General features: G+C 44.5%; 1 protein-coding gene across 1 annotated transcript; it reads left to right on the top strand.

Moving 5' to 3' along the window:
• Positions 1 to 4,370: 4,370 nt before the first annotated feature.
• On the top strand, positions 4,371 to 23,778 carry LOC139457925 (monocarboxylate transporter 10-like). The gene is made up of 5 exons (XM_071239268.1): positions 4,371 to 4,728; positions 19,390 to 19,991; positions 20,629 to 20,995; positions 22,390 to 22,517; positions 23,613 to 23,778. Exons 1-5 carry the CDS (start codon positions 4,371 to 4,373, stop codon positions 23,763 to 23,765), a joined length of 1,608 nt encoding a protein of 535 aa, XP_071095369.1. The 3' UTR covers positions 23,766 to 23,778.
• Positions 23,779 to 24,564: the final 786 nt, after the last annotated feature.

The following is a 24,564-nucleotide window of genomic DNA, read 5'->3' as shown; positions in this document are numbered from 1 at the left end:
AAAGTCACATTTGGAAAAACTAATACATTATCATGAATTTTTGTAGCATGAATTATATAACTACCATAGATATGGTTTAAATCTCTGAAATGCTTTGATAAATCTCTGTCGGGCAACTTGTCAGGAAGAGAATATATGGATGTCAACTTATTATTATGAGGAACACATCGTTTCGGAGTATATACTTACTCCCTCGGCAGAAGTAAAACATATACCCCGAAACGTTGTGTTCCTCATAATAAAGAAGTTGACATCCATATATTTTCTCCCCTTTGTGTATCACTTCTAAATGCCTTTCAAAGACCTGATCAGACTTGTAAGAGGCGACTAAGGGGATCGGGTGGTCAAGCTCGCTCGGTGGTTATGCATCTCACCTTATCCCAATTGCGTAGATCGATTGTCCTGATGTCAATCACTGGATCGTCTGGTCCAGACTCGATCATATTCAGAACGCCGTCATATAACTGGAATATTGCTGAGTGCGGCGTTAAATAGAGAATCTCACCCGAGTGTCTTTTGATATCAAATATATCAACACGAGTTGATAAAAGTGGGAAAATTCCGAGGCTTGCCGAGGTTTTGGCCACTTTTATCAACGAGTGTTGATATGTTTGATATCAACAGACACGAGAGTGAGATTTTATTTATCATCCAACATCATTCTTCCAACTTTTTCAATTTGTAGACACTAATTAGCAGTGTCTTCAGTGTAAAAAGTACTGCTAACAGCTTCCTCAGCAGAGTCATTAGTGATGTCATTTGATTGTGACGTCATGGTAACCAGTGACGTCACAATGGTCTGCAAAGCATTGTGATGTAATTTCATTGCAGCGATGTCTACAGTGTAGATATCACTTGATCTCATCCAAGCGATATCTCCTGTGGGAGCCAGTTTTGGATGATAAATAGAGAATCTCACCCGAGTGTCTTTTGATATCAAATATATCAACACGAGTTGATAAAAGTGGAAAAATTCCGACGCTTGCCGAGGTTTTGGCCACTTTTATCAACGAGTGTTGATATATTTGATATCAACAGACACGAGGGTGAGATTTTATTTACCATCCAACATCATTCTTCCAACTTTTTCAATTTGTAGACACTAATTAGCAGTGTCTTCAGCGTAAAAAGTACTGCAAACAGCTTCAGTAGCAGAGCCATTAGTGATGTCATTTGATTGTGACGTCATGGTAACCAGTGACATCACAATGGTCTGCAAAGCATTGTGATGTAATTCCATTGCAGCGATATCTACAGTGTAGATATCACTTGATCTCATGCAAGCGGTATCTCCTGTGGGAGCCAGTTTTGGGTGATAAACAACAAACATACACACAACAAAACATACTAGCCATGTTTCCAGTGCAAAAAATCGACTGAGTAGAACTACGAGAACTCCTGTCCAAACAAGGTCACGCCAGGTCTTTTATGCCAGTCCAAAATTCAATTTTCTTTAGACGAAGTTTGATCTTGAAAACCATCAATAACAAGTCTCAGACCGCCCGTATTAATCTAATTAAAAATCATGATTTTTTTATTAAAATCGGTTGAAAAAGGTTATCAATATGAGACATTTTCGTAATCGTGTTAATACAAAAAATGAACTTCGGATAATACCCAGAGCTTCCAAACACGGGACGTCTTGTGTGGTACCAGTGTGTAGATGTACAGTTAACTACGATTATAACGATCTCAAAGGGACCACTAATTTTACTTAGTTCGTAATTACCGTAGTTCGTTATAAGCATATATACAGCATATATACAGCATATATGCATCAAATGGCCGGGACTAAAAATAATTTTTTATCTCCGTCAGTTCGTTATAAGCGTGTTCGTTATAAACGTAGTCTACTGTCATATATATTGTTCAAATAGTTAAAAGTTCAAGAACATCTAATTCTTTATTATTGCTATCGGTAATCTGTCAGGCATCACAGATTAATTTTAGTAAACTACGGTTATAACGAACACGCTTATAACGAACTGACGGTCCCGACTATTTTCTGTAGTTATGCTTTATATATGCTTATAACGAACTACGGTTATAACGAGCCAAAATTAGTAGTCCCATTGAGTTCGTTATAACCGTACTTTACTGTATAGTAAAGTGAAAGATCGGGTGCTATTATACTCCCTTTAAATAGTACGAGTATGAAACAACGGTTAATAACAAATTTAAAATAACAATCAAATATTTTGGAAATGACCTGTTGACAAATTGAATGAAAAACAGTCGTTAGGAAATTAGGGATGAGTAATGTTTTTCGACTCAGAATCGGATATAATCAAATTTATGTATCGTGAGTCATGGATCTTCAATATGAATAAAAACTTTATTTCTGATTCGCTAAATTAGTACCTGCGGTATCCATGTTGATAGTACACTGCTGCCAGATACCCCCACGGATATGTGTGGCGCCACGCCCACTCCCGGGGGCACAGAGGGCGTGGCTGTAATCGTCTCCTTTATCAGTCTGCAGCACCGTCGGCAGTCTCACAAACTCCAGCCTCGCCGACAATACAACCAGCAACATCTGTGCGACGCAGGCAAGACTGTACTGCGGAGGAAAGCCACGCATGATGACAGCGGAAACTTGAGGCTAGCATCATTTCACAACGGTGTGGTATTCAACAATAGGGCCATGTAGAACAAGGCATTCGGCAGAGAGACTTATATACAGGCAACCCCCAAAAGTGAGGTATTGTAAAAGGCATTCGATGACAGCACTTTGACCCAGGTGGTATTACACAAACTGAGCTTCTACCAGATGGCATTCAATAAAAGTCAAGTGAAATGTGAGTTTCAAACCTAGAGTGCATGGTGTAATGTGACATTTAACGCGAGAACATTGTGAAATATGGAGTTCAACAATAGAGCCTTGTAAAATATGACATTGAAACCTAGAGCCACGTGTAATGGAACATTCAAAGCTAGAGCCCCGTGTAACGTGACATTCAACAATAACCTTTGAAATGTGACTTTGAAACCCAGAGCCTTGTCAAACGTGGCATTCTACACTAGGACCTTGTGACGGGCGCCATTCAACACCAGGACCTTGTGATAGGGTCATCTAACGGAAGACATTCAACACCAGGACCTTGTGATAGGGTTATGTAACGGAAGACATTCAACGCCAGGACCTTGCGACGGGCGCAATTCAACACCAGGACCTTGTGATAGGGTTATGTAACGGAAGACATTCAACACCAGGACCTTGTGACGGGCGCCATTCAACACCAAGACCTTGTGATTGGGTCATGTAACGGAAGACATTCAACACCAGGACATTGTGACGGGCGCAGTTCAACAACAGGACCTTGTGATAGGGTCATGTAACGGAAGACATTCAACACCCAGAACCTTGTGATAGGGCGCCATTCAACACCAGGACCTTGTGAGAGGGTCATGTAACGGAAGACATTCAACACCAGGACCTTGTGACGGGCGCCATTCAACACCAAGACCTTGTGATTGGGACATGTAACGGAAGACATTCAACACCAGGACATTGTGATAGGGTCATGTAACGGAAGACATTCAACACCAAGACCTTGTGATAGGGTCATGTAACGGGAGACATTCAACACTAGGACCTTGTGATAGGTAACGGAAGACATTCAACACCAGGACCTTGTGAGAGGGTCATGTAACGGAAGACATTCAAAGCCAGGACCTTGTGACGGGCGCCATTCAACACCAAGACCTTGTGATTGGGTCATGTAACGGAAGACATTCAACACCCAGGACTTTGTGATAGGGTCATGTAACGGAAGACATTCAACACCAAGACCTTGTGATAGGGTCATGTAACGGAAGACATTCAACACCCAGGACCTTGTGATAGGGTCATGTAACGGAAGACATTCAACACTAGGACCTTGTGATTGGGTCATGTAACGGAAGACATTCAACACTAGGACCTTGCGACTGGCGCCATTCAACACTAGGTCCTTGTGACGGGCGACTTTCAAAACTAGGTCCTTGTGGCGGGCGACACTAAGATATTGTGATAAGATTCTGTACCAGGTGACAGTCAACACAAGTAACTGTTTTGAGGGACAGCGCCTCCCACGTCCAGTCTCAGGGGATCCAGGCAACTGTTGGCAACTGGGCCCGCAGGGGGGTGACAGACCAGGGATTATAGACCATCCAGTCCTGTCACGCATCCTGGTGGCTGCCTCTGTACGTGTTTACACCTACACCGATGTGATCTGACGATGGCGCAGGGCGGATGTTAATCAGTCTTCATGAAAGGTGCATCATAGTCAGACAAATAAGGTAGCATGTCCTGACAACGGTGGATTGAAAAAATGATGCACATATCAGAGGATGGGACGGGTTACCACTAGGGACACTCCCTTGAGGATATGCATGGAAGCGTTGTCTCTCGAACCAATGCATCCAACATGAAAAAGAAAGGGGATTCAGACCTCCATTCCCAGGATGGTAATTCTTCAGCAGGTGCTCGGGGTGCGACTCCTGGAAACTTACAAGGACAGTCTGACAACACCCAGGGGAATTCCTCTGTGGTTCATGCAACTTGTGTTTCTAGCACCCGGGCCCCTGATTTCGTGGCCCCGGATGGGGGTTGGGGCTGGGTGGTGTGTGCGACGTGTTTCTGGGTGAACGGCAGCGTCATGGGTACCGTCAACACCTTCGGCATCCTCTACAACCACATGAGGGAGCTGAATGCTCCCGGGGATGAGGGCGTGTCTCTTAAGACTTGTAAGTACCTATTTCATTCACTGAAACTTTCATGATGTAACTGGCGGTCGGGTAGCCTAGTGGTTTAAACGTTCGCTCGTCACGCTAAAGACCCGGGTTCGATTCCCGACATGGGTACAATGTGTGAAGCCCATTTCTGGTGTCCCCCGCCGTGATATTGCTGGAATATTGCTAAAAGCTGCGTAAAACCATGCGCACTCACTCACTCATCATGTAACGGGCGGGCGGGGAGCCTAGAGGTTAAAACGTTCGCTCGTCACGCCGAAGGCCCGGGTTCGATTCCCGACATGGGTACAATGTGCGAAGCCCTTTTCTGGTGTCTCACGCCGTGATTTTGCTGGAATATTGCTAAAATCGGGGTAAAATCAAACTCACTCACTCCTCATGTAACGGGACTCGAGTTAACTGTATAAAACATGCACCAGTGCAACATGTTATTGAAAGATACAGTCTGATATTTATGTCTACATGCACCAAGTGCATGTATAACAAATTCATATTTGTATCTGACTGCCTCTTACTTTTCCGGGGGCACGGGTGGCCCCGTCGTCTAGGGCGCCGCGATTCGCTGTGCAGAGTTGCGTCCCTTTGGGCACGCCAGAAACCTATGATTTACTGTTCTCTGTGTTCTGTGTAATGTGTCATGCTTTCTTGGGCTTGACGTCATCGAACTGTGGGTACTTCAAGATAATGTGCTCATGTTTCTATTATGTTTTACAGCGATAGTAACTAGGGTCTGGGACGAGTCCAGATTTACTACCCGGGTACCCCCATCCATATTACCCGACCCTAACCGGGTACCCACTGTAGGTCTCAGGAGATGTTTCAAAATGTCCGATTGGAAACATTTTTGGCATAGCCCTGGCAAAACGTATTTAGATACATGTATTAAACAATCTGGTCATTCATACACTGAAGTTGCATTAAGTTATATCTTTATTCTACCATATGAAAAATCAGAAGGAATGGGTGCCTAGTCAGAAAGAAATGCGAACATTACTGACTTGTAGCGTAACCATAGAGTTCTAGATAATTTTTGCCATTAAACAATATATCACGTGAGTAACCACGGGTCCGGGTAGTCCTGTGGGTACCCGGGTCCTACTCAGTACCCACCCGACCCGCGTACCCGAGTTACCCGCCCTAGCCCTAAGGGATACGTCATTAATTTATGCAAAATCATGACACAGTCGTCAGAGATTTTATTTTACTAGTTTATGCATTTAACATGTTTCAACTTTGATAAATTTATGGGAACAGGGCGCAACATGCACCTGGTGCAGGTGAAATCAAATGCCTTAAATCGAGCCCTGTGCAGGCTCTGCTTTGTACATGAGGATATGAAGTCCCCTTTTCAGTCAGTATGGCAAGCAGGAGATGCCACGAATTTATTCTCCCACGGAATTCCCACAGGTCCCGAGTCCCCGAGTCAGAGTATCGTGATGTGTCAGTACTATGCTAGCTTACATACGTCATCTGAACTTTCCGTGCACTTTAAACTTGAAATACGACATACTGTGTAGTTAAACACATTCCCATGCAATAACGCACTCACGCACTTGCTAGCTGATCCACGCACACGACCACTCATCAACGCACACGACCACTCACTCAAGCACCAACGCTCTCACCTGCGCACTCGACCACGCACTAAATCACGTACTTAACCACGCACTTAACCACGCTCTCAACCATGCTCTCAACCACGCACTCAATCAACCACTCAATCAACCACTCAATCAAGCACTCAACCACGCACTCAACCACGCGCTCTATCAAGCACTCAACCACGCACTCAACCACGCGCTCTATCAAGCACTCAACCACGCACTCAATCAAGCATTCAAACACGCATTCAACCACGCACTCAAACACGCTCTCAATCACGCAGTCAACCACACATTCAACCATGCTCTCAACCACGCACTCAATCACGCATTCAACCACGCACTCAACCACGCACTCAGCCACGCACTCAATCACGCATTCACGCACTCAGCCACGCGCTCTATCAAGCACTCAACCACGCACTCAATCAAGCATTCAACCACGCATTCAACCACGCACTCAAACACGCTCTCAATCACGCAGTCAACCACACATTCAACCATGCTCTCAACCACGCACTCAATCACGCACTCAACCACGCAATCAACCACGCACTCAGCCACGCACTCAATCAAGCACTCAACCACGCATTCAACCACGCACTCAACCACGCACTCAATCAAGCACTCAACCACGCATTCAACCACGCACTCAACCACGCATTCAACCACGCATTCAGCCACGCACTCAATCAAGCACTCAAACACGCATTCAACCACGCACTCAACCACGTACTCTCACTCATGTACAAATATGGGGAAATTCCGGTTTCGTCAGCTCCCAGTAAACAGAGTAGGTGAGAATTATTACGCAGAGAATGAAGTGTAAACAAATCCATCACTTTAGTTGTAACATGGATTTACTGTGTGCGTCTTGAACGTCTAGTCAACACGTCCTTGTCATAAGTTTACTCTGATTGGTGAAAGTGGTACGAATTTCATTGTTTTTCCAACCTGCCAATCCTGTTTACAAAGCAACATCTTGAAAACAGTAAACATATAGCCAGTCAAAAGGTTACAGGGTGCGACATTATACATGCAAAACGCAGTACCTATTTACGGCATGTGAACGCACGCTCGAGATAAGATTCACAAACATTTTTTTTTGTTCTGGGATTGAAATAAACATTTTCAGTTTATGATTACCCTATATACCCCGATAACGCAAACAGACGTACATGAGTCACCAGATGGGAATTGATTAATCATTTTATAAAGTTAACGCTTTTAATGATTTTTATTAATATAATATTGAAGTACTAATACATGTATCTTCGTCCCATTTACACTATAAAAGAGGTGTTTCTTTTTGTCAAATGCTTGTCCCATCGAGTCACGTGACCAACTGATATTTTCACGAACACGGCTGTGAGTGAAACGTACAACAAATGTCACGTGCTACATGTCACGAGTGAAATGTCATTTTATTCCAGGTCAAAAGATGTTATAAACAGGTTATTTGACAGGAAGACAAATGTTCTATCTATCATGTATGTACCTTACCGGTCGTTATGCTCCGAAAACAATAGGGGCGGTCGGGTAGCCCGGTGGTTAAAGCGTTCGCTCGTCACGCAGAATACCCGGGTTCGATTCCCGACATGGGTACAATGTGTGAAGCCCATTGCTGGAATATTGCTAAAAGCGGCGTAAAACCATACTCACTCACTCCGAAAACAATAGCATAATTGAGAAAGACTGAAAGTAGTAATAAAGTGTCCAAAATCGATTTCATATTTTCAGGTAAATATAGCTCTTCATCACTAATACAATATTACGTTTATAACGAACACGCTTATAATGGACTGACGGATATAACGAACTGTTCTTTTGGTCCCTTACTTACTTACTTACTTACTTACTTACTTACTTACTTACTTACTTTGGAGATTTAACGTGCGCTTTCCGACTGATGCGTATTTCGCACACGGGCCCTGCCAGGCCATTTAATGTGTTTCCGAAAGGGGCGAAAGTGGTGTGTGCAACCCCAGAGGGGGCTTTAGGGGTTGCTTATATAGAATTTTGGAATTTTGAGATTTGGAATAGGTGCCGATGGGGTTGGGGAGGAGAACTCAGGGAGCTGGGTATGGTGGGTGTTTGTTTGTTTATGTAATTTTGATTTGGTAGATTACAGTGTTTTTAGATGCGTTTTATTAGTTCCGTTTGGATTAAGAATACGCCTAAGGCCTTGAAGTTTTCTAGTTTATTTTGTGGGTACTCTGTCGATGATAATGTTTATGTGTATACCAAACTGTTAATCCCTGAGCTGAGCTCATCACGTGTCACCAATCTGCCTATCAAATCATCGGTGGCAAGTGCTGCTGTTCAAAGCGTCAATAAACAATTGAAGTCAATTGATTTACTCTTAAGTACAGACACCGTGTCCTCAAATTACACCCTCTATTAACAATAGTAACACAGTGATTGAAATGGATATATTCTGTACATGTACAGTGCACACTTTTGTTATATATCGAGTAACATGTCACATGACTTGATAAAAGATGTCTGACGGTCGAAATGCGTATAACGAAAGACGGATATGACGAACTAAAATTAGGGGTCCCTTTGAGTTCGTTATAACCGTAGTTTACTGTGTGATCTAAACCAGAAATAAAATCAAGAAAGAACAAAAACTTTTTAAATCTTTCTAAAGGATGAATGGAAGAAATTAAATATACACGATGCTTGCGGTGAAACACAAGGCTTTTTCAACCTTTGTTTTGAGTTGCTCGAGTTCTAAATTATTTAAGAGTGAGTTAGTGAGTATGGTTTTACGCCGTTTTTAAGCAATATTCCAGCAATATCACGGCGGGGGACACCAGAAATGGGCTTCACATATTGTACCCATGTCGGGAATCGAACCCCGGTCTTCGGCGTGACGAGCGAACGCTTTAACCCCTAGGCTACCCGACTGCCCCCATTGTTAAAGAAATACATGTTAACGACTCGTGGTCGTTGTTTATCTTATAATAAAACACTGTGAGGAGAAAGCACCATGAGGGGAGCAGTTTCTTCTCCCTGCAGTCACGACGTCACGTCAACATTGTTCGATAAACAACGACCACGAGTCGTTTGTTCTTATATGTGATATCAACATTATGTACAGCCTATTTAAGGATGATGATAAAATGTACAAACCTTTTAGCCGTATTTAAGTAATGATGACTCCCTGAATAGAATCCTGCCTCGGCAATGTCGGACAAGTCCATTTTATGAACAGGTGGGTTTGGTATTGGTATAACCCGCATATTCTCACAATCCTCACGTCGATTACCTGTACCTTTTCTCCCAATGCCGATTGTCATATCTCTCCCGCTTTTGCATGCGACAGTTCGGCCATTGCGTTTATCTACGTTGCCTAGCTACATCTACGGGGAACAACCCAACACGTCCCTCTCAAAAATAACGTCCTCCAATATACGACGTCAAGTTGTGAGCGCATGTTCGAACGTCCAGAAATGACGTCATGATAGAATTTTTTTTTTTATCGTGAAATAAACCACGCTTCGTTCTTCATTGTTCGATGCGATTTACCGCTATCTAACATAGCGCATTATTGCTTTCAAGTGATCCTGTAAAAGAATTATCGATAATGTGAAATTGAATGAAACAAAATGAATGTGTCCTGGCTGCAGTAAAATATAATACTATGAGTGAGTGAGTTTTGGCTTTACGCTGCTTTTAGCAATATTTGCCAGGAATATCACGGCGGGGGACACCAGAAATGGGCTTCACATATTGTACCCATGTCGGGAATCGAACCCGGGTCTTCGGCGTGACGAGCGATCGCTTTAACCACTAGGCTACCCAACCGCCCCATAATACTCTGAAACATAGAGAAATAATGAAACATACTCTGAAATAATGTGAAATAATTCAAAACGCTCCAAATATTTCAGTCCTTCCGAATACACCTGAACAATTTAGTGGGGATTCAAAGCTGCCTCCTTGGCGTGTCAAGCAAACCTTTTAACCACAGGGCTTAAACGAGGCCACGAACAAACTCCAGATTACAAGAGAGAACAAGATTTATTCAAAACAAAATTTTTAAAAAACACTAGCCAGAAAACACTGAGGTTGAAGTGACCTGCACTACAAGGGGTCATGCAGGTAACGACGACAGCTCCATGGTTACACGACGTCACGTCAACATTCTCACAAGAAATGCTTCGACATTTTTATGCCTGCACCTATTTCGACACTGGTATGTGGGAACAATGGCGCCTGTCATCTGACGAGACCGTCTGTCTCCAGGATTATATATGCTAATTTGAAATAAAAATGTCCCCCCTGGAAGAGATTTGCTGAGCTTGTCCAACGTGACGAATGGTTTCGGCTTTTGTTGTGACGTTAATGGCAGAGGGTCACGTGGGTCGCACGTGACAGGATTAAAAGTGGATGGATGTGGGAAACTGTCAAGAGCGACACACCGAGGTTAGGTGTTGCTGTGAGTGAGTGAGTGTCATGTCAATAGGAAAGTTTATTTCATGTTTTAGGGCACAGAGAGCTTGTGGTTTGGCGCCTTTATGTAGCCGATTACGTCATTTTTGACGTCATAATAAGCGGTGGGACGTCATAATAGTCACGCGCGGTGCTGAACTAAACCTTGCGATGGTTGCTTTATTTTTGTTAGGGGTGCTCACTTCATGTTGACTTAATTTATTAATGCTCAGTTGTGCTCAACAAATTCAATTCCTGTCATATATGCGAGTAAAGTACAATAACGTGAAAAACACAATGTCTTGGTGTTATTGTTTGCTGATCACGGTTAAAATTTCAAAAGGCGCAACTGGCAACTGGCATCAATGTCATTACGCATGTTAGAGATCAGCATTTGCAAGCATCTGGAATTCGATCCCACGAAATCGAACTTCATCGGATGCTAGCACGCCTTACGGCGCATGTCTGCACTACAAACTGCGGCGTCTTGGGCGACGGACACCATTGCCTCCACGAAGCACGACAAAAGACATCGTGTGGTGGTATGCATGATATTCTTGGTTCAAAGTAGGGCCGGGGGCACGGGTGGCCCAGTCGTCTAAGGCGCCGCGATTCGCTGTGCAGAGGTGCGTCCCTTGGGCACGCCAGAAACCTATGATTGTGGGTTCGAATCCCGGTTCGCCCCGATTATGTTTCTAGGTTTGTCAGCACCATACCCGTGCTCGTGGGTTTCACCGAAGTGGTAAACGTCTGAGACCTGCATCACTTCGTGTTTTCCTCCCACATTAAGCTGACACGCCGTGATATAACTGGAATATTGTTAAAAGCGGCGTTAAAACCCAACTCACTCACACTCACTCAAAGAGGGCCACCGGTGTCCTTCCATTCTGCAGTGTACCGGAAGTCACGTGTACCACCTGTGAACACTTCTGCACCAGTCAGTCAACGTTGTAATTCCCCAAACACCGGGTGGCCTAGTGGTTACATAGAGAATCTCACCTAAGTGTCTTTTGATATCATATATATCAACACGAGTTGATAAAAGTGGAAAAATTCCGACGCTTGCCGAGGATATTTGCCACTTTTATCAACGAGTGTTGATATATTTGATATCAAAAGACACGAGGGTGAGTTTTCATTTATCATCCAACATCATTCTTTCAACTTTTTCAATTTGTAGACAGTAATTAGCAGTGTCTTCAATGTAAACAGTACTGCTAACAGCTTCAGTAGCAGAGCCATTGGTGATGTCATTTTATTGTGATGTCATGGTAACCAGTGACGTCACAATTGTCTGCAAAGCATTGTGATGTAATTTCATTGCAGCGATATCTACAGTGTAGATATATAGAATACTAAACGAGCTCCCGTGTAATACCAATTTTATGAAACGAGTGAATAGTTCTGGTATCTGACGAGCGAAAGCGAGTCATATACCACAACTATTCACGAGTTTCATAAAATTGGTTTTACACGAGAGCGAGTTTAGTATTTTATTTATTACTTGTCATTTATAATGTTTTTAGAATTATACTGTTGAGTGTAAATAGGCCGACACCTACACGACCCATGGCATAATCCAGTTGAGTTTAACAGAATAATACTTCAAACACGTCAAAAGTTGAAACGTATGAATTTAATATCATACAATGGTCCACCTTTAGAATTCAGGCGTTCGTCCCACAAAATTATCGTAGTGCTAAGGCTATCACAACTCACATAATTTAACTTAGACTAAAGACTCTCGTTGCGCTAGAGTACGATCGCCTTGTGGAACGGGGCCTTGCAGCTCAAAGTTTACAATGACGTCACAATACCCGATGACGTAATTTGTTGAATTTTGTTGCAAGATCCATCGGCGAGTCAAAGCAATGTGACGTCAACCTAGCAACAAGGTTGCTGGGGTCATCGAGTGTCCATAAGCTCCTCCCAGTGATCTATCATCTCCACACGCAATGTCGTTGAATACGCCAAGGGATGTTGAGAGCTTTCAATATTTGTTCGTGAAACGTGTTCCGAGAGTACATAAGCACGCGTTTTGGTATTACACAATGTGTAATAAAGCTGTATGTTTATTAAACGGGTGATCTCTTCACGGGCAAGTAATAAATAGCTTGATCTAATCCAAGCGATATCACCTGTGGGAGCCAGTTTTGGATGATAAATCGTTCTCTCGACACGCCGAACCCCCGGTGTCGACTCCTGTGACACTTGCGCCACCTGCACCACAGTCAGTCAACGTTGTAATTCCCCAAACACCGGGTGGCCTAGTGGTTACATTGTTCTCTCGACACGCTGAACACCCGGTGTCGACTCCCCACACGTACATGCTTATCAATCCATATATTGTTTAGTTATGTTTATGACTGCGTGAAACATATTTCGACTATGCTTATCGTAAGAGGCGACTAACGGGATCGGGTGGTCAGAGTCGCTGATTTGGTTTGATGCATGTCATCGTATCCCAATTGCGTAGATCTATGCTCCTGATATCAATCACTGGATTGTCTGGTCCAGACTCGATTATTTACAGACATCTGTCATATAGCTGGAATATTGCTGAGTGCGGCGTTAAACAATATACAAAAGAACAAAACCTTGACACGCTATCGCGAAGTCACCGAGCCAGACCACTCGATCCATTTAGTCGCCCCTTACGAACATCAAACCCTGCCTGGGACCTATTCTAACCCGGAATCCCCCGGGGTAGATCATCGTCGCCTTATTTTAAATTCGAAGACTTGAGGAAACCCACGTGTCTAAAGGACAGAGGTCACTCGTTTCTTCGACCCAAGTTACTGACCCCGCGATCGTCATTGCCTTATTTTAAACTGGAAGACTTTAGGAAACCCACCTGTCTAAAGGACCGAGGTCTTTCGTTTCTTCGACCCAAGTTACTGACCCCACGATCGTCATTGCCTTAATTAAAAGTCGAAGACTTGAGGAAACAAACCTGTGTAAAGGAACGAGGTCTTTCGTTTCTTAAACCGAGGTTACTGATCCCGCGATCGTCATTGCCTTATTTTAAACTCGAAGACTTGGGGAAACCCACGTGTCTAAAGGACCGAGGTCACTCGTTTCTTCGACCCAAGTTACTGACCCCGCGATTATCATCGCCTTATTTTAAACTAGAAGACTTGAGGAAACCCACCTGTCTAAAGGACCGAGGTCTTTCGTTTCCTCAACCGAGGTTACTGACCTCGCGCAGGAACAGTCCGAGTGGGGGCGATGACTAAAGCCGTGACACACTGATTAGTTTGGTTTCCGGCACTTTTATCTATAATTTGAAGTTAAGTATACTTGATTGATTGCGTGCTACACTGAGGCTGATGGCCACACGACGACCTGCCCTAACGTCTAAATCTCGCTCACGTGACTCCGCCATTTTGTCATTTTAGCTTTTCTGCCCGTAAATCAGTAAATCAGTGAGCGTTTACTAAAAACACGCCAACAAAGAGTTCAATTTAAACTACTCACCCTGCTGTAAAAGACAAGGCATGGTTTGGCCCCTGCATACTTACAGGAACTGATAGTACCATCCAAGTGAGTGAGTGAGTTGGGTTTAATGCCACTTGTAACATTATTCACGTTTTATCGCTGCGTGTCAGCTTAATGTGGGAGGAAATCCCGAAGTGATGCAGGTCTCAGACGTTTACCACTTCGGTGAAACCCACGAGCACGGGTATGGTGCTGACAAACCTAGAAACATAATCGGGGCGAACCGGGATTCGAACCCACAATCATAGGTTTCTGGCATGCCCAAGAGTCGAAACTCTGCACAGCGAATCGCGGTGCCTTAGACGACAGGGCCACCCGTGCCCCCCTAGTACCATACAAGCCAGCACGTTCTGCTAGTGGTGCCAAAGTCTCGTACCAAAACATAAGGCGATGGTTCATTTTAACATGCTGCCACAAGAAATCCGATAAACGGAAAATCTTTAAAAACTTTAAGAAGACGCTCGAGACATTTCTCTTCGAATTCAGGGACGCCTTTGGCTAGATCAGTCATGGACTAAATTAAACATTCGTGAGTTGAGGAGGTGAGGTGAAATGGGTTTGACGTCACGTTCAAGATTATTGCACATATGTAGCGACGTGTGTATGTGTGTGTGTGTGTGTGTGTGTGTTCGTGCGTGTGCGCGTGTGTGTGCGTGTGCGTGAGCGTGCGTGCGTGAGGATTTTTTTTTATCATGTCATGAACTACTTTATCAACAGAGTACATGTTTCAAAGAAAGAATACTTAACGTAACAAATGTTATCCAAGGGTCATGCTCACATTCGCACATGCCTTACCAGGGTTGTTCCACTACCCGCGTTCGCTTGATTTTTCAGCTCCCTGGGGAGTATTTATCATCATCATCAGCAGCAGCAGCAGCATGTCCAACATCATCATCATCATCATCATCATCATCATCTTAGTGACTGGGCGGTCGGGTAGTCTAGTGGTTATAGCGTTCGCTCGTCACGCAGAAGACCGGGGTTCGATTCCCGACATGGGTACAATGTGTGAAGCCCATTTCTGGTGTACCCCGCCGTGATATTGCAGGAATATTGCTAAAAGCGGCGTTAAATCATATTCACTCACTCATTCACTCATAGTGACTGTTTAAACGGTTTTTTGTTTTCCCATAAGGTTCCGAAAACTGTAAAATACTTGTTATCAAAAGACAATATCTGTGCGGGAAGTATTTATTGTGCAGCTATGGGAAGGATGTATTCCTCGAGGAGCGTCTGGATCAAGATGAAAGACGCCCCCTCCGGCCGAGATTTAAGTTGAGCAGCTTTAACGGCCGATTTATTGTTAATGTCCCATCAGGTGCAAGTGATTCATAAATGAGCTAGTTTTTTTTCCACACACATTCATACATAAATATTGGGACATGATTTGAGCAAATCATTGTGGGTATATTTTTACCAATTTTGTGTTTACGATTTTGATGATTTACGATGGAGATGATTTTGATTAAGAGTCCTCAAATTACTAATTGTTGAATAAAAGCACAGTAAACTACGGATATAACGAACTCCCAAGGGACCACCATTTTTAGTTTGTTAAAACCTTAGTTTGTTATAAGCATATACACAGCATATATACAGCGAAAGGCCGGGACCATGAAGATAGTTCGTTATATCCGCCAGTTTGTTATAAGCGTGTTCGTTATAAACGTAGTTTACTGTATGTCAATGGAAAAGAGGGAGGAGGGGACTGTGGAGGGGGTGGGGTGGGGTGGGGGCACGGAGAAAGACAACTAGGGCAGATACAGAGAGAGGTGAGAGTGAACGGGGGGGGGGGGGGACGCGCACACTCTTGAGAGGGTGGAGAGAGAGAAAGGGTGGAGAGAGAGAGAGTGGAGAGAGCGAGGGAAGAGACGCACACACTCTTGGAGTGCGGAGAGACAGGGAGAGGGCAGAGAGAGAGAGGGTGGAGAGAGAGAGGGTGGAGAGAGAGGGGGAAGGGGGAAGAGACGCACACACTCTTGGAGTGCGGAGAGACAGGGAGAGGGCGGAGAGAGAGAGAGAGAGAGAGAGAGAGAGAGAGGGCGGAGGGAGAGAGGGTGGAGAGAGAGGGTGGAGAGAGAGAGAGGGTGGAGAGAGAGAGAGGTTGGAGAGAGAGAGGGTGGAGAGAGAGAGAGAGGGTGGAGAGAGAGAGGGTGGAGAGAGAGGGTGGAGAGAGGGCGGAGAGAGAGGGTGGAGAGAGAGAGAGAGAGGGTGGAGAGAGGTTGGAGAGAGAGAGGGTGGAGAGAGGGCGGAGAGAGAGAGGGTGGAGAGAGAGAGTGTGGAGAGAGAGAGGGTGGAGAGAGGGCGGAGAGAGAGAGGGTGGAGAGAGAGGGTGGAGAGAGAGAGGGTGGAGAGAGGGCGGAGAGAGGTGGAGAGAGGGTGGAGAGGGAGAGAGGGTGGAGAGAGAGGGTGGAGAGAGAGAGAGGGTGGAGAGAGGTGGAGAGAGGGTGGAGAGAGAGGTTGGAGAGAGAGAGGGTGGAGAGAGGGCGGAGAGAGGTAGAGAGAAGGTGGAGAGAGAGAGAGGGTGGAGAGAGAGGGTGGAGAGAGAGAGAGGGTGCAGAGAGGGCGGAGAGAGGTGGAGAGAGGGTGGAGAGAGAGAGAGAGAGGGTGGAGAGAGAGGGTGGAGAGAGAGAGAGGGTGGAGAGAGAGAGAGGGTGGAGAGAGGGCGGAGAGAGGTGGAGAGAGGGTGGAGAGAGAGAGAGAGGGTGGAGAGAGAGGGTGGAGAGAGAGAGGGTGGAGAAAGGGCGGAGAGAGAGAGGGTGGAGAGAGAGGGTGGAGAGAGAGAGAGAGGGGGTGGAGTGAGAGAGTGTGGAGAGAGAGAGGGGGGGTCATGGTAACAGAGTAGCATGGGGTTCTATATATGCAGTAACACGACAGCCCCATGTTTGTTACTTGAGGGTACGACTGAGGGGATGGGTTTTGTACACAGCCAGCAATTACAGACTGAAAACTTAAACTGTGCAATCTCCTGAACCGATCATCCAGACACAGCCGCAGGCTGTGTAATCGAGCATAATTTCGCATAGATTGTTGTCAGTTTGCATGCAGTTTTCAGCCCTGTGCACAAAAAAACATGTTTCACATTATAATCAAAGGTATTAACATATCGTCAAAATTAAACCTCATTATGAGATAAACATTAAATGTAGCGCTGAATTTAACATTTAACATCAAGCTGCCCGATCGGTTGCAAATTCAATTTAGCGCGGTTAACTATACAGGTAACCTCGCTCTACATTGAAAACACAGTAGTATTATCTCCATTCTACTCTGACTAATTAAAAGGCGAACTCTTTGGTGTTAGCAAATATACTGAGTGAAGCGGCATGGGTTGAGTCCAGTGTTTTGAGTGATCAGAACTTAGGGAATCCCCGACAACAGGCCGTAACTAAAATATGGCGCTGTGTATGCTCAAGCAGTTTGTTCACACCTTAATACATCACCAGAACTAAGGCACTCAAAGCCTGTAGCGCGGCAGCTTCGTAAGTTGACCTGAGGTGGGCACCCCTTTGAAAACTAAGCAAGCCTTGCAAAGGTTTCGTTCTTCACCGCGCGTCACCATTATGACGTCATATCGCTCATTGTGACACAAAGATATGACGTCACAGTTATATATAGAAAAACACCAAATAGCTACCTCTCTGTTGAAACTCAAAACTTGAAATACATTCTCTTTGTAGATTGCTATCCTTTTATCTGCAAACGTCCTTTCAGGGGGCACGGGTGACGCAGTCGTCTGAGGCGCCGTGATTCCCTGTGCAGAGTTGCGTTCCTTGGGCACGCCAGAAACCTATGATTGTGGGTTCGAATCCCGGTTCGCCCCGATTATGTTTCTAGGTTTGTCAGCACCATACCCGTGCTCGTGGGTTTCACCGAAGTGGTAAACGTCTGAGACCTGCATCACTTCGGGCTTTCCTCCCACATTAAGATGACACGCCGTGATATATCTGGAATAATGTTAAAAGCGGCGTTAAACCCAACTCACTCACTCACTCACGCATGTTACCGCGCTTCGAGGTGGTGTACACCGAGAATTGAGCAAATATTTGTACAATTGTCCCCAACTTGATTCAAATAAAACTATTTTCTATAACTTATATACTATCAATATCTGGTTTATTATATTCATTAAAAAAATTATACTTGATTGAATATAAAAAATGAAACTAATTGCTTTAACTATGATGTCCCTCCTAACCAGAGGACCGCACCCCCGGGGCTCAGTAGGCATGGGTAACCTCGGTTACCGAAGTAGGTCATTAATCAGTTAACATGTGACAACATTGGTCAACGTAGGTTAGCGTGGTTTTGAGTGAGTGAGTGAGTGAGTATGGATTTATGCCCCTTTTCGCAAAATTCCAGCAATATCACGGCAGGGGACACCAGAAATTGGCTTCACTCATTGTGCCCATGTGGGAAATCGAACCCGGGCCCTGGGCGTGACGAACGAAAACTGAAAACCACTAGGTTACCCCAAGCTCCCACTGGGTTTTGAAATCGGACGTAGGTACTGGTGGTAGTGTCAAAACAATCCTTGGGGCCTGATTCCCAAATCCAACTAGGTCCAATAAGCGAGGTAATTCTCAAAGGTTAACATGGACGCACGACTGGCGACGTCAGTAACGCCATTCCCTAACAGTCAGCCTGCAATAGTATTGTAGTTACATGTTTTAAGTGGCCGTATCCTATAGGATCATTCTGTAGGTTTTCTGGGGTCGTGTGAAGATGGGCAAGGTTACAGTGCCACTCGTGGTTGACTCTCGTGAAGATATGTTCTTTATCGCGCCATGTTCTAGTGAGGTAAACAACGTTGACATTGTACGAAAAACATATCTCAGGGATCCCAGATTCGCTCTGATTATGTTTCTAGGTTTGTCAGCACCATACCCGTGGATTTCACCAAAATTCTAAACGTCTGAGACCTGCATCACTTCCGGCTGTCTACCTACATCAAACTGACACGCTATGATAAATCTGAAATACTGCCCAAATCGACGTTAAAAAAACAGCGACTCACTAACGTTAACCAAGTAATTACAAAAGGTATATAAGGTCGGCAGAGGTTAGGTCTTCTGTAACCATAACGTTTAATAATGTATGACATCTCTGTTTGCAGCTTTCATCGGTTCGTGTATGAACGGCGTCATGTTTCTCATGTGCTGCGTGTCGGGCATACTATGTGACGTCATCGGATTACGTCACACGGCTCTGATTGGCGGTGTTCTGTGCGTGGCGGGGTTTCTCTCCAGCGCCTTCGTGACGAAGTTGGAACTACTCTACCTCACCTACGGGGTCATCCTCGGCAGCGGCTTCGGCCTCGTCTTCTCCCCGATGGTGGCAATAACAGGCCATTATTTCAAGAACAACCTTGGCCTTGTGAATGGTATAGTCACCTTTGGCGCGTCCGCCTTCACCGTGGCCATGTCCTTCGCACTGCCCTACATCCTGGGTTACTTCGGACTCAAGGTGACCTTGATATGCTATGCCGGCCTTGGAGTGACCTTGACCTTATGTACATTTGCGTGGAAACCTCTGATCACGCGAGAATATTCAAGTCACGGCAGTACTCGTGGAAACACAAGTCACGTGAAGAGGTGTTTCAGCTTCATGTCTTGGAAGGTCTTGAACGGACGTGTTTGGAAGAACAGACAGTTCGTCACGTGGTGCGTTGTTTTGTCCGTGAGTCGGTTTGGTTACCTGGAGCCGTACTTCCACATGGTGAGTTGATGGAGTAGCAGATTATCGACTCAAGAGACCAAAAATATGTTATGGTCTCTGATGTACAGTAAACTAAGGTAATAACGAACTCAAAGAGACTACTATTTTTAGTTCGTTATAACCGTAGATGGTTATAAGCATATATACAGCATAACTACAGCATATAGTCGGGACTAAAAAGTTAGTTCGTTATATCCGTCAGTTCGTTTTAAGCGTGTTCGTAGTTTACTGTACTGTTATTTCAATGAAAATTTGAACGTGTTTGATTTTAGATTTGTTTGTTTGTTTAAAACTCTTTGTGTACGTGATGATCTGCATATTTTTTTTTCATTAGCAGAACTTTCGAAATCGTTTGATATGTTCTCATATGAACGAGTATAAGACATTATTCGTTTAAGACTTCCATAAGTTGTCATTTTACAAGACCCTTTACAATATATGCATTCTAAATGTGTCGTAATTTGAAAAGGTCGAGATCGTTTGCCAATCGGGTCGAATCTTGAATCAGAACCCAAGACCAACTTGCAAAAACCGAAAAAGGGGCGTAACTCTGCAGAGTAAAATGTGTCGCCTTGGACATCGTGCAATTGCTTTGACAAAAGTATGAAATATATTAACTACCTATTCAATGTTGCAGGTCAACCACGTGGCCCACATTCTACCGGGTACCCATGCCAGTATTCTCATCACTGTCATGGCCGCCGTGTCGGGGGTGTGCAAACTCGCGGTGGGGAAGTTATCGGACTTGTTAAGGCAATACAGGATATATCTCCAGCAGGGGGCGTTATTTGTCTATGGCGTCATCGTCATCTGCATTCCATTCAGCAACACGTTCCCAGGATTCATTGTAATCGCCGTGGGTCTTGGAATTGCGGACGCTGTCATAATGGTATTGTTTGGACCAAACGCCATTGAGCTGGTCGGGGCCGGAAATGCGTCACAGGCTATTGGATTTTCCTCCCTCCTCTCTATACCGACATTCCTGTCAGCACCCGCTATTACAGGTACAGCTACTATTGTTACGTCAAAAAAAAATATAAAACGTCACAACCAGTCTTGATTATCCACCAAAACAGATTCCATTTGTCATAAAGGGCAAAACAGCTATGAAAGTCTATGAGCGGACCACTGAAAATAAGTAATCACACCAGATGTTCGCCAAAAGGTTTAGTATGTCATGTACTTCCGGTAGTACCGCCTCCGTGGTCTAGTGGTAGAGCGCCCGCCCGGAGAGCGGAAGGTCTGGGGTTCGATCCTGGCTGCGTCATACCTAAAGACGTTAAAAGATGGTACTTGTTGTTACCCTGTCTGGCGCTCGGCATTAAGGGGCTAAAACAAGGACTGGTCGGCTTATGGATGCCGATTTATAGTGCTAGCTCACTGAGATACCATGTCGCAGTTTAACATGAATATCCCACTCAGACACAGTATACTGACTCCGAGCCGACCAGTCCATGTTTTAGCCCCTTAATGCCGAGCGCCAGACAGGGTAACAACAAGTACCATCTTTTAACGTCTTTAGGTATGAAACCCCGTACCTTCCGCTCTCCGGATGGACGCTCTACCACTAGACCACGGAGGCGGTCCATTTCAACTTATACCGCCGTTTATCAATTTATGAGACATGCAGACAAAACTCAAGGACAATAATCGAGTCGAATATAAGATTCGAAACCTTAGTCCACTGGGCCACCCTTAGTATATCCCGGTCCCAGGTATATCATGACGGCTTGTAAATACTGGAATCTAGGACAGACAAAACAATGGTGGTTCAACGTCAGCGACGTCACGTCATCGGGGTACAATGACACTCACGCCGAAGACCCGGGTTCGAATCCCGACATTGGTACAATGTGTAAGCCCATTTCTGGTGTCCCCAGCCCTGATATTGCTGGAATACTGCTAAAAGCGGCGTAAAACCAAACTCACTCACTCACTCACAATGACACACAATAAGTCAAACTGCGCCAAACTACTCCAAATTTATTTTGCTCCTCGCTTACGACAAATAAGATGTGCCCATGTTTCTCTCTGAATGGATCCGGGGTAGAAAAGGTCTTCAGCAACCCATGCTTGCCGTAAAAGGCGACTACGCTCGTCGTAAGGGGCGACTAACGGGTTCGGGTGGTCAGGCTCGCTGACTTGGTTGATGCATGTCATCATATCCAAGTTGCGTGGATCGATGCTCATGATATCAATCACTGGATTGTCTGGTCCAGATTACATACAGCTGAATTAAGCCGCGCTATACAACCAACAAACACAATGTCTCACGACGTTTCTCCATAGCGTCTAGTTCATAGCAACTAACAGGACGTGGTGTATTTGGTGCAGTGAAGTTGTCGCTGTTGATATTATATATATGAAACATTGGTACCAAGGGACATTTCTACTGCAGGCGCCATGCACGACCAGCTCAAGTCCTACAACCCCGGCTTCTATTTGACAGGGGCTATAACTCTGGTGGCCTCAGCCTCCATGTTCCTGGTGAAGAGTCCATTTCAAAGGCAACTTAGAGTGTACAAGGTAACAATAAGCAGGTTACAAAGTATAAGATTGAGCAAGCAGGTTAGAGAGTACATGTTTACGTAAACTGGTTAGAGAGTACATGTTTACTTAAACTGGTTAGAGAGTACATGATTACATAAACTGGTTAGAGAGTACATGATTACATAAACTGGTTAGAGAGTACATGTTTACATAAACTGGTTAGAGAGTACATACATCAACCGGTTAGAAAGTACATGATTACATAAACTGGTTAGAGAGTACATGATTACATAAACTGGTTAGAGAGTACATGTTTAAATATACTGGTTAGAGAGTACATGATTACATCAACTGGCAAGAGAGTACATGTTTACATAAACTGGTTAGAGAGTACATACATCAACCGGTTAGAGAGTACATGATTACATAAACTGATTTGAGAGTAAATGTCATATCAACTGGAAAGAGAGTACATGTTTACATAACCTGGTTAGAGACTACATATTTACATAAACTGGTTATAGAGTACATGTTTACATCAACTGGTTAGAGAGTACAGGATTACATAAACCGGTTAGAGAGTACAAACTAACATAGCAGGAAAGAGAGTACACACTGAAATAAGCCGGATAGAGAGTACATGATTATATAAGCAGGTTTTTAAAAGTGCCATTTTAGATAGGCAGGTTAAATAAAAAAAATGATACCAAAACAAATTTTGGTTTTACCACGGTATGGAAGGAAAAACCGAAGTGATGCAGATTTCAGACGTTTACCAATTTGTTGAACCCAGGAGCAATGATACATTGCTGACAAACCTTGAAACATAATCGAGGTGAATCGGGATTCGAACCCACAATCATATGTTTCTGGCGTGCCCAAGGGACGCAACTCTGGATAGTCTGCCTGCCTCATCAGATAGTTATGTGAGTGAGATAAAAGAAGATCAGCTATTGTTTCTTTTGCAAGCATAACTATGACAACAGTGCCAGCTCAGGCCTGCCTAGCGTGTTCAAGTCCGCTGAAAGGTAGCGTGATGCTCCGATATGGTCTGAACAACTTCACTCACTAACTCCGCATCTAAATTTGTGACTTATAAGAATCATATCATGATATCATTATGTTTTCCAGATCTCTCCAACAAAGCCTCCCACTTGTCAGTCAACAAGCCTTGGTCCGACGTTACGTGACGAGGATGCTGGTCACGTCAATGGCGGCGCCGTAAACGAGGGCTTCACCGGAGAAGGTGTGTGTGGCTCAGAAAGTGTTCAAACTAGGTTGTAGCTTGCAACTTTAATTGGTGTTACCCCAAGCCAAGCTCACTTCAATACTGCGAACACACAGAGAAAACCTTTATTCACACGTTCACCGGACAAACATCCTTCAAGGCACGAAGTTCTTGCCTCGGACAAAAGTGACGGTAGTGAACATAAGCTTGAAATAAACCTACGAGTTCTGGCAGTTGATTGATTCTGGATTCTGGATCCTTGACTCAGTAAGGAACAGTAAAGAGAATTTCATAACTTGTGTCACCTGGACTCTGACAAGAGATGGTTGTGTGAAGAGAGAGCTTCATAACTTATGTCACCTGCACCCTGACAACAGATGGTTGTGTGTAGAGAGAGTTTCACAACTTGTGCCCTGGACCCTGACAACAGACGCTTGTGTGTAGACAGAGCTTCACAGCTTGTGTCATCAGGACCCTGACAACAGATGGTTGTGTGTAGACAGAGCTTCACAACTTGTGTCACCTGGACCTTGACAACAGATGGTTGTGTGTAGAGAGAACTTCACAACTTGTGTCACCTGGACCCTGACAACAGATGGTTGTGTGTAGAGAGAGCTTCACAACTTGTGTCACCTGGACTCTGACAACAGATGGTTGTGTGTTGAGAGAGCTTCACAACTTGTGTCACCTGGACACTGACAACAGATGGTTGTGTGTAGAGAGAGCTTCACAACTTGTGTGACCTGGACCCTGACAACAGATGGTTGTGTGTAGAGAGAACTTCACAACTTGTGTGATCTGGACCCTGACAACAGATGGTTGTGTGCGTGTAGAGAGAGCTTCACAACTTGTGTG

This window comes from Haliotis cracherodii, unplaced genomic scaffold, assembly GCF_022045235.1.
Source record: "Haliotis cracherodii isolate W230 unplaced genomic scaffold, xgHalCrac1.p SCAF_12, whole genome shotgun sequence".
NCBI lineage: Eukaryota > Metazoa > Mollusca > Gastropoda > Lepetellida > Haliotidae > Haliotis > Haliotis cracherodii.
This window is presented reverse-complemented; position numbering and strand designations above follow the sequence as displayed.